The sequence below is a fragment of the Loxodonta africana genome, chromosome 18 (genome assembly GCF_030014295.1).
Source record: "Loxodonta africana isolate mLoxAfr1 chromosome 18, mLoxAfr1.hap2, whole genome shotgun sequence".
NCBI lineage: Eukaryota > Metazoa > Chordata > Mammalia > Proboscidea > Elephantidae > Loxodonta > Loxodonta africana.
The window spans coordinates 75,131,828-75,149,564 of NC_087359.1; the positions used below are offsets into that span (position 1 = coordinate 75,131,828).

At 42.1% G+C, this 17,737-nt stretch overlaps 1 protein-coding gene across 1 annotated transcript in view; it reads left to right on the forward strand.

Annotated features, from left to right (window-relative positions):
• Positions 1-17,737, forward strand: part of DNAH9 (dynein axonemal heavy chain 9) — a 486,803-nt gene that overhangs the window by 226,833 nt on the left and 242,233 nt on the right. Inside the window, exons 39-41 of the mRNA XM_064271783.1 lie at positions 12,767-12,932; positions 15,471-15,573; positions 16,152-16,391. Coding sequence (XP_064127853.1) covers positions 12,767-12,932; positions 15,471-15,573; positions 16,152-16,391 — 509 coding nt within the window. The remainder of the gene's footprint in view (positions 1-12,766; positions 12,933-15,470; positions 15,574-16,151; positions 16,392-17,737) is intronic.

Consider the following 17,737-nt stretch of genomic DNA (forward strand, 5'->3'; position numbering starts at 1 on the left):
TCCCTTGTCAGAATTTCCATGATTGTAAACAGAAACTAAGTGCTTCCTAAAGCCCGGCCTCTCCAGGTAGCCACTTAGGAACTTTTAATCTCTGGCACAGGATCCTTTTTTTTTTTGCATTTTTCCCTTTTAAAAAAAGCTTTATTGATTTATAATTGAGACCCAATAAACAAATATTTAAAGTGTATAATAAGTTCTGAAATATCTGCCCACCTGTGAAGCCATCACAACGATCGGAATAATAAACATGTCTATCACTTTATGCCTCTTTGTAGTTCACCCCCTAGTCCCCTGCCCCCTTCTGGCCCCATGCTGGGACGAGGACTGATGCGTTTTCTGTCACTATAGACTAGTTTGCCATGTCTGGAGTGTCATATAGTGACTCAGACAAACGTGCGTTCATTCTATCTGCCTTCTTTCACTCAGCATGACTTTGAGAGTCATCCATGTGGTTGAGTATACCAATAGCTCATTCTTTTCATTCCTGAGTGGTGAGAGAAAATATCTAACACATTTAGGATGATTCCTCACAGACAATAGTGCTTAGTAAGTGGAAGATGTTATCATAATAATATTATCAAAATCCTTCTCACGTTTAAGAATCTATAAATATTATACAATTATTCCAGAGCCCCAACTGCCAAAACAAAAGGGAATGAGCAAACCCCTTTGGCTTGAAAAAGGAGTTTAACATAAAACTATGTTAAAACGAAAATAATGTTTTTGGGAGAAATATCCCGGCCTTCCCTTGGGCATAGTTGTACCCAGCAGGTCAATTTCCTAACGCATCGGGGTACATTTTGCAGCTCACTCGCCCTGGTTGCCTATCAAAGGCCATTTTTTCTCTAAATCAGATGCTCTTTTATAGAGGAGACAGCTGTTTGGTAATGTCTGCATCTCTCCCCTATCTCATTACATTTACTTCTGGAGTCTGCATCGAGCGCTTTTCTACACACAGCTTCAGAACTCCTTTTAAATATCAAAGGGAGGCCCCACCACAGGAGTGCTAGGCCAGGACCACCCTTCAGTACAATAGTCTCAGGGACCCACCACTCTCAGCTTCTTTCACGGCCTCCAAGCATCAGTAATCATGGCCTTGTGTGTTCATCCTGTGTATCTGCTGGGGATAATGGAAGCCTCTCAATTGAATCTGCACATCCTAGTCCTTCAAAAATGGCCCAGGACCCCAAATTTTATTCTGCCGGCTGGATTCCTTCTCCACCATCCTCAGCAAAAATACAGGAAATACTATTCTCCCTACATTGTGTTCAGTTTTCAAATGTGAACAAAAGATGATTACAAAGAGGGAAACTGGATTGTTGGGGACATGGGGAGATTTTATTTATCTCTTTTGGAACTTATCAAAATGTTTAAGTGTATTCTATAAAAACTTCAATAATTTTCAAATGGATAAAAAATTTTTTTTTAACGTACAGATGGGGCTTGTGGCTTCAGGCATTCCCATAGCCTGCCAGTTGAATAGCAGTTACTTAATGTTCACAATGTGCCAAACATTGTGCTTTAGTGCATTTAATCCCCTCAACCCTATGAGACTCTATCAGTAATGCTTTTGGCTTCAAGTAGCAGAAAATCTAAAGATAGTAGTGTAAACAAACAGGGATTTTTGTTCACACTACAAGAAGTCTCAATGTAGGCAATTGCTAATGCTAGATCAATGGCTCAATGATATGAATGCAGAAAATTTGCTATTCTCGTAACTGTTCCCTCATGGTGGCAGAATGGCTGCTGCTCCAGCCATCATATCTGCATTCCAAATGGAAAATAAAAGATAAAGGAGAAAGGCAGAGCACATGTCAGAAAATGATTGCTCTCCAGGAACGCCTAGACTTATGACTTGTTCTTACTGTTTAGAATTATGTGTCAAAAGCCACCCCACCTGGAAAATGCTAAAGAGGAGATTGGAAATGGTGTCCATCGCAGATTGGAAAATTGTCCTCATTTTGTAAGATGAGAAAAAAAGGTTTAGAGAGGTTAAGTGACTCCCTTCAAAGTCACACAATGAGTGAAGAGCAAAGCTGTTTAATTTCATGAAGCTCTAGTGGCCTTCCATTTACATATCTTTGGTTTCATACTAGAATGTCGACTTTGCTTCAGCTCCTCTGATAGCTAGGGCACATAGATGTCTGTCCCTTAGATAACAAATAGCATAGCTCTTTGGTCATTGACGAACTAACCAACCAAGTACTCTCCAACACTTGCACAAAGCACAGTTTAATAAACTGATGTCTCAAGTTGAGAAAGGCCGAGATCTGTGCTCATTCTCCATCCTCTCAGCTTCTCTGAGCCCCACGGACCCAGTTGCCTGGCCTTAATTTCCTTCACTGAGTTAACAATTTGATGACCCACCCTTGGGTTTTGTTGAGGGCTAGTCTCATCATTATGATAATTTGAAGCTGTGTTTAGGTCCTCTGTAAAGTCTCTATTGAAGACCATGCCCATTTTCTAGCCTGATACAGCTTTTGTAAGTATCTACAATATATGCCTCCTAGAATTTGGCACCTGGGAATTTTTTCATGGAAATGAAGGGGTGAATTTGTATCAGTAATCTGGGATGACATGGTTACTGTAATTAAACACAGATTTACTTCCGAGCCTTCAAACAAGCAGGTCATAAAGGGAAATGTGAGATAAATTTGTGTTTGATTACAGTAACTATGTCATCCTAGATTGCCGGCACCAATAAATTTCTGCTCCTTCCATATAGTTTTGGAATCTCTTTTTAGTCTTTATTTTGATTCTCCTGTTTTATGTCCATTCAAATATTGTAAGCCTATTCACATTCTTTTTGAAAATATAAGTAATTTTTAAAAATAAATAAAAAGTGCAATGATTGGCATATAGGATAGTTTAGAAAGCGGAAGGGAAGAGCAAAGAACTTGGTTAAGGCATCAGAGGGCCAAAGGTCAGGCTTGTCACGATCCTGTATCCTCTTACCACCCAACTGCAATTTCAATGACTAGTTCAACAAACATTTGAGTGCTTCATTTTACTAATTAGATAGGAGCTCAGGTGTCTGAGGCTTTGCATAAGACTTATCTATTCATTAAACACTTAAAGTTAGACAGGCCGTAAAAGATCTAATCGATCTCTCTACCTCAGAGGAGCAATGCGCTTCCATTACAGACAGACAGCTCCCTTCCACTTACCTTAACGTCTTCTCAAAAAGACATAAAGAGGAATGAAGTCCCGATGCACTCCACAACATGAATGAATCTAGAGGACATTATACTGAGCAAAATAATTCAGACACAAAAGCAAACACTGTTTGATAGCACGTTTACGAAATAAGTAAATAGTAGAAACCATAAGTAATTAGCGGTTATCAGGGAAAGGGGAGGTTTTTACTTAGAGTGCATTGAATGTATGTTAACAGCGGTGGGACAATTTAGGAAAAGATAGTGTCTTAGTTGTCTAGTGCTGCGATAACAGAAACACCACAAGTGGATGACTTTAACAAACAGAAATTTATTCTCTCACAGTTTAGGAAGCTAGAAGTCCAAATTCAGGGCCCCAGCTCCAGCGGAAGGCATCCTCTCTCTGTCAGTTCTGGGGTAAGGTCCTTGTCATCAACCTTCCCCTGGCCTAGGAACTTCTCAGCACAGGGACCCCAGACCCAAAGAATGCCCTCCACTCCTGGCTCTTCTTGCTTGGTGGTAATGAGGTCCTTTCCTCTCTGGTAACTTTTCTTTTTTATATCTCAAAAGAGATCGACTCACAACGACGTAATGCTGTAGATTGAGTCCTGCCTCATTAACATAACTGCCTCTAATCCTGCCTCATTAACATCATAGAGGTTAGGATTTAGGAGGTTAGAACACACAGGGTAATCACATCAGATCACAAAGTGGTAGACAACCACACAATACTGGGAATCATGGACTAGCCAGGTTGACACACATATTGGGGGACACAATTCAATCCATAACAGCTGGTGAGATAGTCACACAACTTGAAGAATGTAACCAGTGCCATGGAAGTGTACATGTAGAAATTTATGAAATGTGTGTTTTGTTGTGTTATATCACTGTAATAAAAAGGAGACGACACAAACCAAAGTTAAATCGTCAAAGATTTGTTATCTAGTGGGCAAGACATTCTGCATGGAATGGTTATTGTTTCAAAGGAAATCAGGAACAACACATTTCTGACAATAAAGAAACCTTTCCATAAATTATGATATCTTCAAAATATGGGACACAATGCAAAAACTAAAAGCATGTTTTAAAAGGATATTTATTATCATATGAAGATATTCACAATAGGTTGAGTGAAAAAACTCACATGTAAATCAGTATATTCAGTATAATTCTGGCTTCGTAAAGGAAAAAGCTAACAGAGCAAATAGACCGGAAAGAAATACAACAAAATATTGAAAGTGGAGCTTACTGCTGGTTGACAGAATTAACGGGAGATTTTTATTTTCATCATTACAGTTATCTATGCTTCTTAATTTTTCTATAATGAATGTGTATTACTTTTAGAATCATGTAAAGTATGTTTTCTTGAAAGAATAAATGTAATACCCTTACAATATAACTGAAAAGCCTTGAACACGTGAAAAGTGAGATAATATGGAAGGAAAATATTTCACACACAGGTATGCAGATCATGTTGGCACAAAGTAAGATGTGAATAGTTGCTAATGGTCTGTGTTAAAAACATGGTGTAGGCTCCCACTTTGGTGAGTGGCACCTGGAGTCTTAAAATCTAGTGAGTGGCCATCTAAGATGCATCAATTGGTCTCAACCCACCTGGAGCAGAGGAGAAGGAAGAACACCAAAGACACAAGGAAAATATTAGCCCAAGAGACAGAAAAGGCCACATAAACCAGAGACTCTTATCAGCCTGAGACCAGAAGAACTAGATGGTGCCCAGCTACCACCAATGATAGTCCTGACAAGGAATACAACAGAGAATCCCTGATGGAGCAGGAGAAAAGTGGGGTGCAGAATTCAAATTTATGTAAAAAGACCAGACTTAATGGCCTGACTGAGACTGGAGGAATCCCAGAAGACATGGCCCCAGGACTCTCTGTTAACCCAGAACTAAAACCATTCCCAAAGCCAACTCTTCAAACAAGGATTAGACTGGACTATAAGACATAAAATGATACTCGTGAAGAATGTGCTTCTTAGTTCAAGCAGATACATGAGACTAAATAGGCAGGTCCTGACTGGAGGTGAGATGAGAAGCCAGAAAGGGACAGAAACTGGTTGAATGAACCTAGGAAGTCCGGGGCAGGGGAAAGAAGGAATGTGCTGTCACATTATATAAAGAGAGCAACTAGGGTCACATAACAATGTGTGTAAATTTTTGTATGAGAAACTAACTTGAGCTGTAAACTTTCACTTAAAGCACAATTAAAATATATATATATAAAAAAAAAAATATGTATGTATATATGGTGCAGGCAATGAGTTAGCTCAGTGGGGCTTTCTCAAGGGCAGGAGCCATGTCTTAGCAATGTTTAAGAAGCAGTTTTCAGTAGTGCTGCCATGAGGTTCCCCAGGCAGGCAGACCTGGGTTGAAATCCTGGCTTTGCCACTAAGTAGCTGTATGACCTTAAGCAAAGTCCCTTAATTTCTTTAAGCCTCAGTTTTCTCATTTGTTAATAGATTTCTTTTCTGAAGCTAATGATAATACAAGATAGGGCGCTGCGAGGCTTCAAGGTATATGTCAGGTGCTCAGCACGGAGCTGACCCTGGCAACGCTCTGTGGGGGATGAATAAGCCGCTCAGACGTTCAGAGGCTGGAGGAGCCACTGGGACTGGAATGGGCAGCGCAGCCCTGGAGAGGAGCTGGGATGCGAGGGTTCAGAAGGGCCCTCTCACCAAGAGAGATGAAAAAAGCATTCGAACCACTCTCTAAAGAGCTGAATTCTAATTCTACAAGGATTTAACCTGCATTTACCCCTATTTCCTTAAAAGTTTGTCTCTGCCTATCTGATGGGACTTGTAAGAATAAAATTTATTCATTCAGTAAATGTTTTTGAGTACCCTACTTTTTTACCCTATTGCAGAGCAATGAGTTTCTTTTTCTGTATGGCCTTTCTGGCCATAGTCTTGTAACTGTCAAAAATGATTGGCTGGAGCTGTGCAAATAAGGTATGTAAAACCCTTTCAGGGCTTGGTCAATTACAATGCAAACTAGGTGATTGTGGCCTACCCAGGGGATTGATTAGTTCGTTGTCTTTTCTAGGGGGAGGGGGATGCCCTTAAACTGATAAAGAGCTTGCCATATAAGCAGTTTACCTGACAAAGGCTTTGAGAGAGACATGAGAAGAGAGAGAAGAAAGAGCTGTAACACTGAAGATGGCAAGAAACGAATCGAGATGATGAGAAGCGGCAGCAAGAAGTGAAGAGAAGCAGAGCCTGGCAGCAGTAGGAGCTGAGAGCAGTCTTGGTTGGAAACTGTCCTGACTGACCAGCTAGACGTTGCTGTGAATTTCTGAACCCAAAGATGGAGGAAGGGTACTGAGGAGAGAAGGAATACCTACTGTGTGCTGGAGCCCCTGCGTGGTACAAACAGTTAAGCACTGAGCTACTAACTGAAAGGATGGCAGTTCAAATCCATCCAGAGACACCTCGAAAAAAAGGCCTATTGATCTACTTCCAAAAAATTCTGTGGAGTACAGTTCTACTCTGACACAGTGGGGTCGCCCTGAGTTGCAGTTGACTCAGCAACAACTAGCGCTAGATAATGTTGTAGGTGCTGAGGTTATGACAGTGTACAAAAACTTATGTTCTTATAGAATTTATATCCTAGTGGGGAGAGGGTGAGATAACACACAAGGTAAATAAGTAAAATGTATCGAATATCAGGTAGTGATGTGTTATGGAGAAATATGAAGCAGGGACACAGTGGGGTGCAGAATTTAATTTTAGATATAGTGCCAGGGAAGTCCTACTGAGAAAATGGCACTTGAGTAAATAAGTGCCTGATGGAGGGGAGGGAGAAAACCAGGCTGGAAGTGGAAGAGGATTACAGGCAAGGAAACAGAGCAAGGGCCCTGAGGAGTGAGTGACCGGTGTGTCAGAGGAAGGATGGCTGCAGCAGAGGGTGTGACAGAGAGGGGACTGTGGGAGAGAAAATCTTGAGATGCAAGGTCTGCAGAAGTGGCCAGGCTGGCATTTGCTCCAACAGAGATGAGATGCCATTGGAGGGTTTTAAGCAGAAGGCACACATAGTCTGATTTACACTTTTCAAGGATAACCCCTTGTGATGGTTAAGGCTGTGTGTCACCTTGGCTGGGACATGATTCTCAGTGGTTTGGCAGTTACATAATGATCTGGTCATCCTTCAGGATGTGATCTGATGTGATCAGCCAATCAGTTGTAAGCAGAATTTCCTTGAGGGTGTGGCCTGCATCTAGTGCATATATATGGACTTTCTGGCAAACCTCATTTGCTTGCTCTGGATCCTGTATACATCTTATCATCCTCTGACCTCCAGTTCTTGGGACTTGAGCCAGCATCCTGCCATCTTACCTACCAATCTTGGATTTGTTAGTATCTGCAGCCGGTGAGTCAGCGGCCTGCTATCTGACCTGCAGGTCTTGGATTGGTCAGTCCCTGAAGTTACTTGAGTCAGGAGAAGTTTCCAGCCTAACGCATGGCTCACAGACTTGGGCCTTGCCAGCCTCTGCAACTACATGAGCCATTTTCTTAAGATAAATCTCTCCATATACATATATATTTGTTGTTAGGTGCCAACAAGTCAGTTCCAACTCACAGTGAGCCCATATACAACAAAATGAAACGCTGCCCGGTCCAGCACCGTCCTCACAACCATCGCTGTGTTGGAGCGCACTCTTGCAGCCAGTGTGTCCATCTATTTCATTGAGGGTCTTCCTCTTTCTTTCTGACCCTTTACCAAGCATGACGTCCTTATTCAGGGATTGGTCCCCCCTCTTAACATGTCAAAGTATATGAGATGAAGTTTCTCCATCCTCTTTCCTAAGGAACATTCTGGCTGTACTTCTTCCAAGACAGATTTGTTTGTTCTTCTGGAAGTCCATTGTATATTCGGTATTCTTTGCCAATGCCATAAATCAAAGGCATCAGTTCTTCTTAGGTCTTCCTTATTCATTGTCCAGCTTTCACATCCATATGACGTGTTTGAAAATACCATGGCTTGGGTCAGGCACACCTTAGGCCTCAAAGTGACATCTTTGCTTTTTAACACTTTAACAAGGTCTTTTATAGCAGATTTTCCCAACACAATACATCATTTGATTTCTTGACTACTGCTTCCATGGGCGGTGACTGTGGACCCAAGTAAAATGAAATCCTTGACAACTTCAGTCTTTTCTCCACTTATCATGATGTTGCTTATTGGTCCAGTTGTGAGGACTTTTGTTTTCTTTATGTTGAGGTGTAACCCATACTGAAGGCTGTAGTCTTTGGTCTTCGTCAGAAGTGCTTCATTTTCAGCAAGCAAAGTTGCGTCATTTGCATATCGCAGGCTGTTAATGAGTCTCCAATCCTGATGTCACATCCTTCTTCATATAGTCCAGCTTCTTGGACTATTTGCTCAGCATACAGACTGAATAAGTACGGTGAAAGGTGACACACGCCTTTCCTGATTTTAAACCATCCAGTACCCCCTTGTTCTGTTCAAATGACTGCATATTGGCCTAAGCACAGATTCCTTATGAGCTCAATTAAGTGTTCTGGAATTCCCATTCTTCGCAATGTTGTCCATAATTTCTTATGGTCCACACAGTCGAATGCCTTTGTATAGTCAATGAAACACAGGCAAACATTTTCTGGTATTCTCGGCTTTCAGCCAAGATCCATCTGACATCAGCAATGCTCTCCCTTGTTCCACTGTTCTTCTGAATCTGGCTTGAATTTCTGGCAGTTCTCTGTCGATGTACTGCTGCAACCAATTTTGAATTATCTTCAGCAAAATTTTACTTGCATATGACATTAATGATATTCAATAATTTCTGCATTCTGCAGGATCACCTTTCTTTGGAATGGGAACAAATATGGATCTCTTCCAGTCATTTGGCCAGGTAGCCGTCTTTCCAATTTCTTGGCATAGACGAGTGAGCACCTCCAGTGTTGCATCCAGTTGTTGAAAAATCTCAGTTGGTATTCCATCAATTCCTGGTGCCTTGTTTTTCAACAATGCCTTCAGTGCAGCTTGAATTTCTTCCTTTAATACCATCAGGTTTTGATCATATGCTACCTCCTGCAGTGGTTGAACTTGGACCAATTCTTTCTGGTACCGTGACATTGTGTATTCCTTCCATCTTCTTTTGATGCTTCCTATGTCATTCAACATTTAACAATAGAACCCTTCAATGTTACAACCCAAGGCTTGAATATTTTCTTCAGTTCTTTCAGCTTGAGAAATGCTGAGCATGTTCTTCTCTTTTGGTTTCCTAACTCCAGGTCTTTGCACATTTCACTGTAATACTTTGTCATCTCAAGCTGCCCTTTGAAGTCTTCTCTTTGACTCTTTTACTTCACCATTTCTTCCATTCGCTTTATCTACTCAATGTTCAACAGCAAGTTTCAGAGTCTCTTCTGACATCCATTTTGGCCTTTCTTTTCTGTCTTTTTAATTACCTCTTGCATTCTTCATGTGTGATGTCCTTGATGTCATCCCACAACTCGTCTGGTCTTCGGTCATTAGTGTTCAATGCATCAAATCTATTCTTGAGATGGTCTCTAAATTCAAGTGAGATGTATTTACTCTAAGTCATACTTTGGTTGTCCTAGATTTGTTTTAATTTTCTCCAACTTCAACTTGAACTTGCGTATGAGCAATTAATGGTCTGATCTGCAGTCAGTCCATGACCTTTTTCTGACTGTTGATATTGAGCTTGTCCATCATCTCTTTCCACAGATGCAGTCAATTTGTTTCCTGTGTATTCCATCTGCTGAGGTCCGCGTGTATAGTCACTGTTTATGGACAAAGGTGTTTTCAATGATTAAGCCATTGATCTTGCAAAATTCTATCATGTGATCTCAGGTGTCATTTCTATCAAGTAAGGCCATATTTTCCGATTGCTGATTCTTCTTTGTTTCCAACTTTCACATTCCAATCGCCAGTAATTATCAATGCATCTTGATTGCATGTTTGATGAATTTCAGACTGCAGAAGTTGGTAGAAATCTTCAATTTCTTTGTCTTTGGCATTAGTGGTTGGTGCGTAAATTTGATTAAAAGTCATATTAACTGATTCTTTCTAGGCATGTGGATGTTTCCTATCACTGACAGTGTTATACTTAAGGATAGATCTTGAAATGTTCTTTTTGAAGATGAATGCTATGCCATTCCTCTTCAATTTCCATTCCCCGCATAGTAGACCATATGACTGTCTGATTCAAAATGGCCAACACCAGTCCATTTCAGCTCACTAATGCCTAGGGTATCAATATTTATGCATTCCATTACATTTTTGGTGACTCCAGTTTTTCTAGATTCATACTTCATACATTCCACATTTTGATTATTAATGGATGTTTGCAGATGTTTCTTCTCATTTTGAGTCATGCCACCTCAGCAAATGAAGGTCCTGAAAGCTTGACACCATCCATGTCATTAAAATCAACTTTACTTTGATGAGACAGCTCTTCCTCAGTCGTATTTTGAGTGACTTCCAACCTGAGGGGCTCATCTTCCGGCACTGTATGAGACAATGTTTCACTGCTTGTAATAGGGTTTTTACTGGACAATTTTTCAGAAGTATACTGCCAAGTCATTCTTCTAGTTCTACTTTAGTCTGGAACCTCCACTGAAAGCTTTCCACCATGGTGTCCCTGCTGGTATTTGAAATACTGGTGGCATAGCTTCCAGTATCATAGCAACACACAAGCCATCACAATATGGCAAACTGATGGACGGGTGGTGGCTCTTTCTCTGTGTATATCTACATACACACACGTCACTGGTTTTGCTTCTCTAGAGAACTCAACCTAAGACTCCCGTTTTTGCTGCATTCAGAATATAGTGAAGGGTGGCTAGGGTGAAAGCAGAGGAACTATTTGGGAGAATGTTGTAGTTACCACGTTGAGCTGATGGACAAGGATAGTAGCAGTGGAAATGGTGAAATGAGACAACAAATGGAAAACCACTTTGGAAATTGTGCCACTCTTCAAATATAAGGCAGCGTTGAAATGGTACAGGAAGAATGGCATGAATAAAAATGTAGACCCTGGTGGGGCAGCTGGCTGTACTTCACATGGTCGCAGAGTGAACCCCAATCCATTCCAGATGGGGCACAAATTCAGTAAGATGGTACAAATGAAGTCTGTGCCCAGGTATGGGCCTAATTATTTGGTCTTGTGTGTGGCAATGCAGAACTCAGAAATGTGGTAGAAGGGTCACATTTCTTTATATGTCTTATTTACATAGACCCTTCAACGTCAGTATTTTTGCTAAGAAGTTAAATTCACTTGTGCTTCTCCAGTTCTGCCTGGAAACAGAGTAACTCACTATCATTGCATCTTGTATGTGACCTGGAGCTGAGCTTGGCCAAGAAGAGTTCAAAATGTGTCTGCTTTTCCTTAGGGAGTCCTCCCTTCCCCTGAAGAACTTAACAACATTCATTTGAGATACTCTGGTGTACTCCAAGGCCACTTCTTGCTAACTGACATGCTTTTCTCCTCAATAATCATTTAGAAGGATAAAGTGCCTAATCAACCCAAATTACAGGGCCTGCTTAATTCCAGGCTGATTTGAATATCACTGCCTCGAGATGAGGAGAAAGAAGTCTTCCTAAGGAGAGAATCTCCTATTAGAAGGACTGTTCTCGAAAGCTTGTCCTTGGCAGCCCATTAATTATATTTCATTTTGACAGATCTTGTATACAGTTGTTATATCTTTAGGGGAGAAGAAGGTGTTGGGTGATTAATTGGTTGATAGTGTATGTTAATATGATGCTAATTAAATTTAAATTTAAATCCTATTTGAAACACTTAATTTAACTCAGAACCTGAAAATTAGAATAGTCAAGCTTCTTGAAGGAACTTGTCTTTCTGTCACTTTCATATGTCTATTGACACTTTCTTCTTGTTTACAAACTTGTTTTTCAAGAGAAGAAATCAGATGTCTCTCAGCGCTTCCAGCTGTAATAGCAAGTGTCGGTTCTTGCAATACATAAATATTTAATTGCTTTACTGAAAAAAAAAAAATCTATCTCCACTCTATTACTGAAGTTTGTTCTAAACAAGTCCTGTCAGGCTGGGAATCTGTGCTGTTTGGTTCCTGCTCTCTGTACGTAGTCTCCAGAAAGGCCCTCTGATGCTCGGTTAGGGTCCAGAAAACCTGCAGGCAGGGGAGGCAGCCATCCGCGACACTAGTGCCTGACACGTACTACCGCCATTAAACCTGTCGCTGTGGAGGCAACTCTGAATCATGGCGACCCCATGTGTGTCGAGGTACAGCTGTGCTCCACAGGGTTTTCAATAGCTGATTTTTTGGAAATAGATCGCCAGGTCTTTCTTCAAATGTGCCTCTGGGTGGTCGCAGATCACCCACCTTTTGGTTAGCAGCCAAACACTTTAACCATTTGTACGACCCAGGGACTCCACTGCCACCATTACTACCTAGTGGCTTCCAGCTTCACCTTCTGGCCTGGAAAATGCCTGAATCTAGTAGTTGCTGTTGCTGTGGGTGTTGCCTGTGTGTGTGCATGTGTGTGTACCATCGCTAGTCCTTGACATCTGTGCTGTCTCTGCTGGTATCTGAGGTTTGAAGCTTCTTCTCTCACTAACTGGCTCTCTCCGCAGGTGTCCTGGAGAAGCCTCTAGAAAAGAAGGCTGGCAGGAACTATGGCCCCACAGGCAACAAGAAGCTTATCTATTTTATTGATGACATGAACATGCCTGAGGTGGATGCCTATGGGACCGTGCAGCCCCACACCATCATCAGGCAACATCTGGACTATGGCCACTGGTAAGAGCAGACACGCAAAGGGCCTAGGGGTCAAGGGCCAGCACTAAGGCAGGGATGAAGGCAATCATTGTTACATGGGATGGCGGAGGAAGTTGCAAACTTCAGCTTAGTTCTGATACCAGCATCCCGTGGTAAACCAGGTTCCTAATGGGATTCTGTGTTCTCTGGAATGCCTTTCAAACAGGGGCACGGGTATCCACATGAAAATTTTGACCAGAAAAGTTACTGAGCTCTCAGCTAAGGAAAAAAGCTTAATTTTTTCTTCAAGACTCATCTCAAAAGTTGCCTTCTCCAGAAACCAGCTGCTCTCAAGTCAACTGTGACTCATGACAACCCCAAGTGTGAAGGAGTAGAACTGTGCTCCACAGGGTTTTCAAATCTGTGACCTTTCAAAAGCAGATCGCCATGCCTTTCTTTCAAGGCACCAGTGGGTGGACTCGAACCTCCAACCTTTTGGTTAGAAGCCAAGTTCATTACCCATTTGCACCACCCCGGGATTCTGGGAACCTTCAAATCCCTAAAGCAGAATTAACCACTCCCCCTCCATGATCTGGTAACACTGAGCCGGTAACACCGGACGCATGTATCTGCAGGCAGGGAGTCTTCAGAGCTTTTGCCTCTTCAGAGCAGCTCCCAGGACTTGATATTATCTCTTGTAATACAATAGTTTTTAAGGTCAGGAGGTCTGAACTTTCCAGGAAAAAAAGAAAAAAACAAGTCAGTGATTTGAGACGACTTTGGCTCACCTTCCTACTTCACAGCTGCTGAGAAAGAATGGCACACAGGAAGCGGGAATTCAGAGGGAATTATAGTTACGATGGTAATGTGAGTTACCTCTCATTCATTCCCAAAATCCTCATTGGATGCCTGCCGTATACAACTCTCCACAGTCTCCACACTGGTATCTGAGCAGCTGCACTCTACTGGGAAAAACCATAGTCAAGCTAGCTAGTTTTACTTTAAATTCACAAACCTTGGTTTGTGGTTTTATGTCCCAAACCTCAAACTGGCAGTAGTAACTTCCTGGAAATTCTTCCATATTTCCTTAGTGTGTTTACCTTTCCACTCACAGCAACATTTATTTCATACATTCTTCTTTGTCCTCTAACCCCCCACCCTCCTCAGTTGATTGACCTTCACAGTTAACACAAACCCATCACAATCCTTACTTCTATACAACTTACATGCATCCGCCCCCACCTCCTCCTGTTACATCTTAATGTTGTTGTGATTGTTGTTAGTTGCCCAACAACAAATGGAAAACCACTTTGGAAATTGTACTGCTCTTCAAATATGTGGCCTTAATGTATAACAAAGCAAAACATTGCCTGTTCCTGCGTCATCTTCATGATATGTTTGAGCCCATTGTTGCAGCTACTGTGTCAATCCGTCTCATTGAGGGTCTCCTTCATTTTCATTGGCCCTCTTTACCAAACATTATGTCCTTTTCTAGAAATTGGTCTTTCCTGATGATGTGTCCAAAGTAAGTGAGTTGAGATCTCACCATTCTCACTTCTAAGAAACATTCTGGCTGTATTTCTTCTATGACGGATTTGTTCATTTTTTGGCAGTCCAAGGTACATTCAATATACTTTACCAACACCACGGTTCAAATGCATCAGTTCTTCTGTCTTTCTTTTTCATTATCTGTGACCCATAGTGTTTTCATTGGCTAATTTTCAGAAGTAGATTGCCAGGCCTTTCTTCCTAGTCTGTCTTGGTCTGGAAGCTTCTCTGAAATCTGTACACCATGGGTGACCCTGCTGGTATTTGAGGTGTCATAGTTTCCAGCATCAGAGCAACACATAAGCCGCCACACTGCAACAAACTGACAGACGGGTGGTGGCCTGTTGTATCTTACCTAAGGCTTAGCCATCCATCAACATCTGATTCTACTCTCTCCCACCTCCTGAAATCCTCACATCTTCAATTAGTCCCCCCTCTCCTGACTGACTCCTTCACATCAATATTTAAACTTGCATAACTCTCCTCTATTGTGTTTTAAAAAATCATTTTCTCAATTTCTTTGTCCCTTTTCTCCTACACAACTAAATTTCCCACTCTGTTTCCATTTCTTCATCTCCCACTCATTCCACTGTCCACTATTCTTTGGCTTCTATTCCTCCACTTTACTGAACTATTCTTGCCAAATTACCAACTGCATCATTATTGCTAAACCCAACGGGCACCTTTGAGTCACTGTCTTTCTTATTCTCTCTGCAGCACTTGACGTGGTTGGCCACTCTATCCTTTGGGAAACACTGACTTGTTTTGGCTTTGGGATGCCACACCCCCTGATTTTCCTCTTAGTCCACCTTTGTGGTCTGTTCTTCCTATGCTATTTCCATAGAGACTGGTTTCCTGAGAATTTTGTCCTAGGCCCTTTTGTCTTTTCAGTCCTATCAGTGAATCTAGATATTTTACAACTCAAACACAGGAAAGTCAGAACATACCCTACCTCACCTTGACAAGGCACTCTTGTAACCCATCTGCCTGGGCCTTCACACAACTCTCTTCCATGGTTTCTGACTATTCCAGGTATGACAGGAACAAGCTGTCCCTAAAGGAGATCATGAATGTGCAGTATGTTTCCTGCATGAATCCCACTGCAGGCAGCTTCACCATCAACCCACGGCTCCAGGTAAGGGAGCAGCCAGGGCACCTGGGTCCTCAATACAACCTTACTAGGCTGATGATACTTCAGTATCAGTAAAAATTGGCCCTTACTCTGCCCAGCCCCTCAACGTGGTAAATCATACAGGATGCTGACTTACATTTCTAGGGAGCAGAGATACTCCTAGACCCAAATCAATAAAGCCTTTAGAGCTGGAAGAGCTCATAAGGTCATAAGACCCAACTCCCTCATTTTTCAGATGAAGGAACTTCAAAGAGATGAAATCACATCCCAAAGTCATGTGGATGCTAAGTATCAAATGTGGAACTGGACTCAGATTCTTTTCCTGCTACCGCATGCTGCCAACATTGGCCAAAAGTCCAAAGCCCATATTCCTCTAGATTGTACATTCAAACTAAGTTTGAATTTAGTGTGAGAAATGTGACCAGAACGTAGAACCCAAAGCCCCCAAAAATGTTCCCAGTGTATATTTCTCCTAAGAACTCTTGATTATTTTGTCCAAATCTAGCAAAAGTGATTTTTGTTCCAAGGAAAGGGATATCTAACACATGGTCTCTCCCACATACCTTTGTCCCCTTGCGCAGCGTCACTTCAGTGTGTTTGTGCTCTCCTTCCCGGGGGCAGATGCCCTGTCCTCCATCTACAGCACCATCCTGAGTCAGCATCTGAAGCTTGGAAACTTCCCAGCATCACTGCAGAAATCCATCCCCCAGCTGATCAATCTGGCCCTCACCTTCCACCAGAAAATTTCCACCACATTCCTACCCACCGCCATCAAATTTCACTATGTCTTCAATCTCAGAGATTTCGCCAACATTTTCCAGGTGAGCCCAGCTGCTCCGAGACACCCTAGAGGCTTAGTGATCATCCAGACCCTCCCACTCTTAATAAAATAATATTTAATGCCAAACTCTTTTGCAAATTCACAGTTCATATGGCATTGTGAACAGACATAGGTAAACAGCGTTGTGGGCACCTGAGGAGTGACTTCAATATATTAGAATTTTGTTTACTGATTATTTCTCAGTAAATATAACGCATTCCTGAGTTGTTTCCTTTGGGCTGGAGAAGTCTCAGCATCTTGAATATAATGTTATATAATTATCCCAGAATGCCTGGGAAGAAAAATGGCATAAAGGAAAGAAAGCAAAAACTATTGCAGTCCCTGATGGTACGCCCAATATTCTTGGGATGAAAAAGAACATCCCCCAAAGCATACATGATAGTTCTGCTTCAGATGAGGGAACTCTCTTACCCTGGACAATTCCCAAGGTCATGTGGATACTAAGTACCAAATTTGCACTTGGATTCAGACTCTGATTCCAAGTTCAGCTCACAAGTAGCCGTATTGGAACTCCTGAGAAACCATCTGTAACCACTGGCACAGCCTCAGCCCTACAAACTCTGGGTTCTTTTTTTTTTTTCCCACATTCTTTCAACTCCACATGTGGACACTCATGGCCTGTCTCCGCACCTGGCTTCCAGCTGCTTGAGCAGTCACTGTTCAAATCTCCAGAGTACAATCTGGCTTACGGTCTGAGCCCAGGACCTCTCTTACCCGTGGTCAGGTACAGCCTTTTCACCTGTGGAGTTCACGGTTCTTCTCTCCTGGACAAGAACCTGCAAACCCTACCCTTCCAAAAGACCCCTCTCCAAAATAGCACTAAGTTGTTATTGAGGGAAAGATGCCTTTTATACCAAGCAGAGTCACATCCATATGGAAATGTCTAAGCGAAGTGATTAGATAGTGAGGATGTGACCGTCCAATGAAGCAGACATGTTGTTGTTAGTGGCCGTCGAGCCGGCGCCCGACTCATGGCGACCCCTCACACGATGGAAAGAAATGCTGCCCAGTCCTGTGCCATACCCATGATTGGTTGAAGATCCGATAGTTGTAGTACATAGGGTTTTCATTGACTTACTTTTGGAAGTATATCACCAGGCCATTCTTCCTAGTCTTAGTCTGGAAGCTCTGCTGAAATCCATTCAGCATCACAGCAACATTTGGTCCTCCACTGACAGATGGGTGGTGGCTGTGCTTGAAGTTCATTGGCCAAGAATCAAACGTGGGTCTCCTTCTAGGAGGGAAGAATTCTACCACTGCCTCCAAACAGACGTAAAACCCACTGCTGTGGAGTCAATTCCGACTCAAAGCAACCCATTAGGGCAG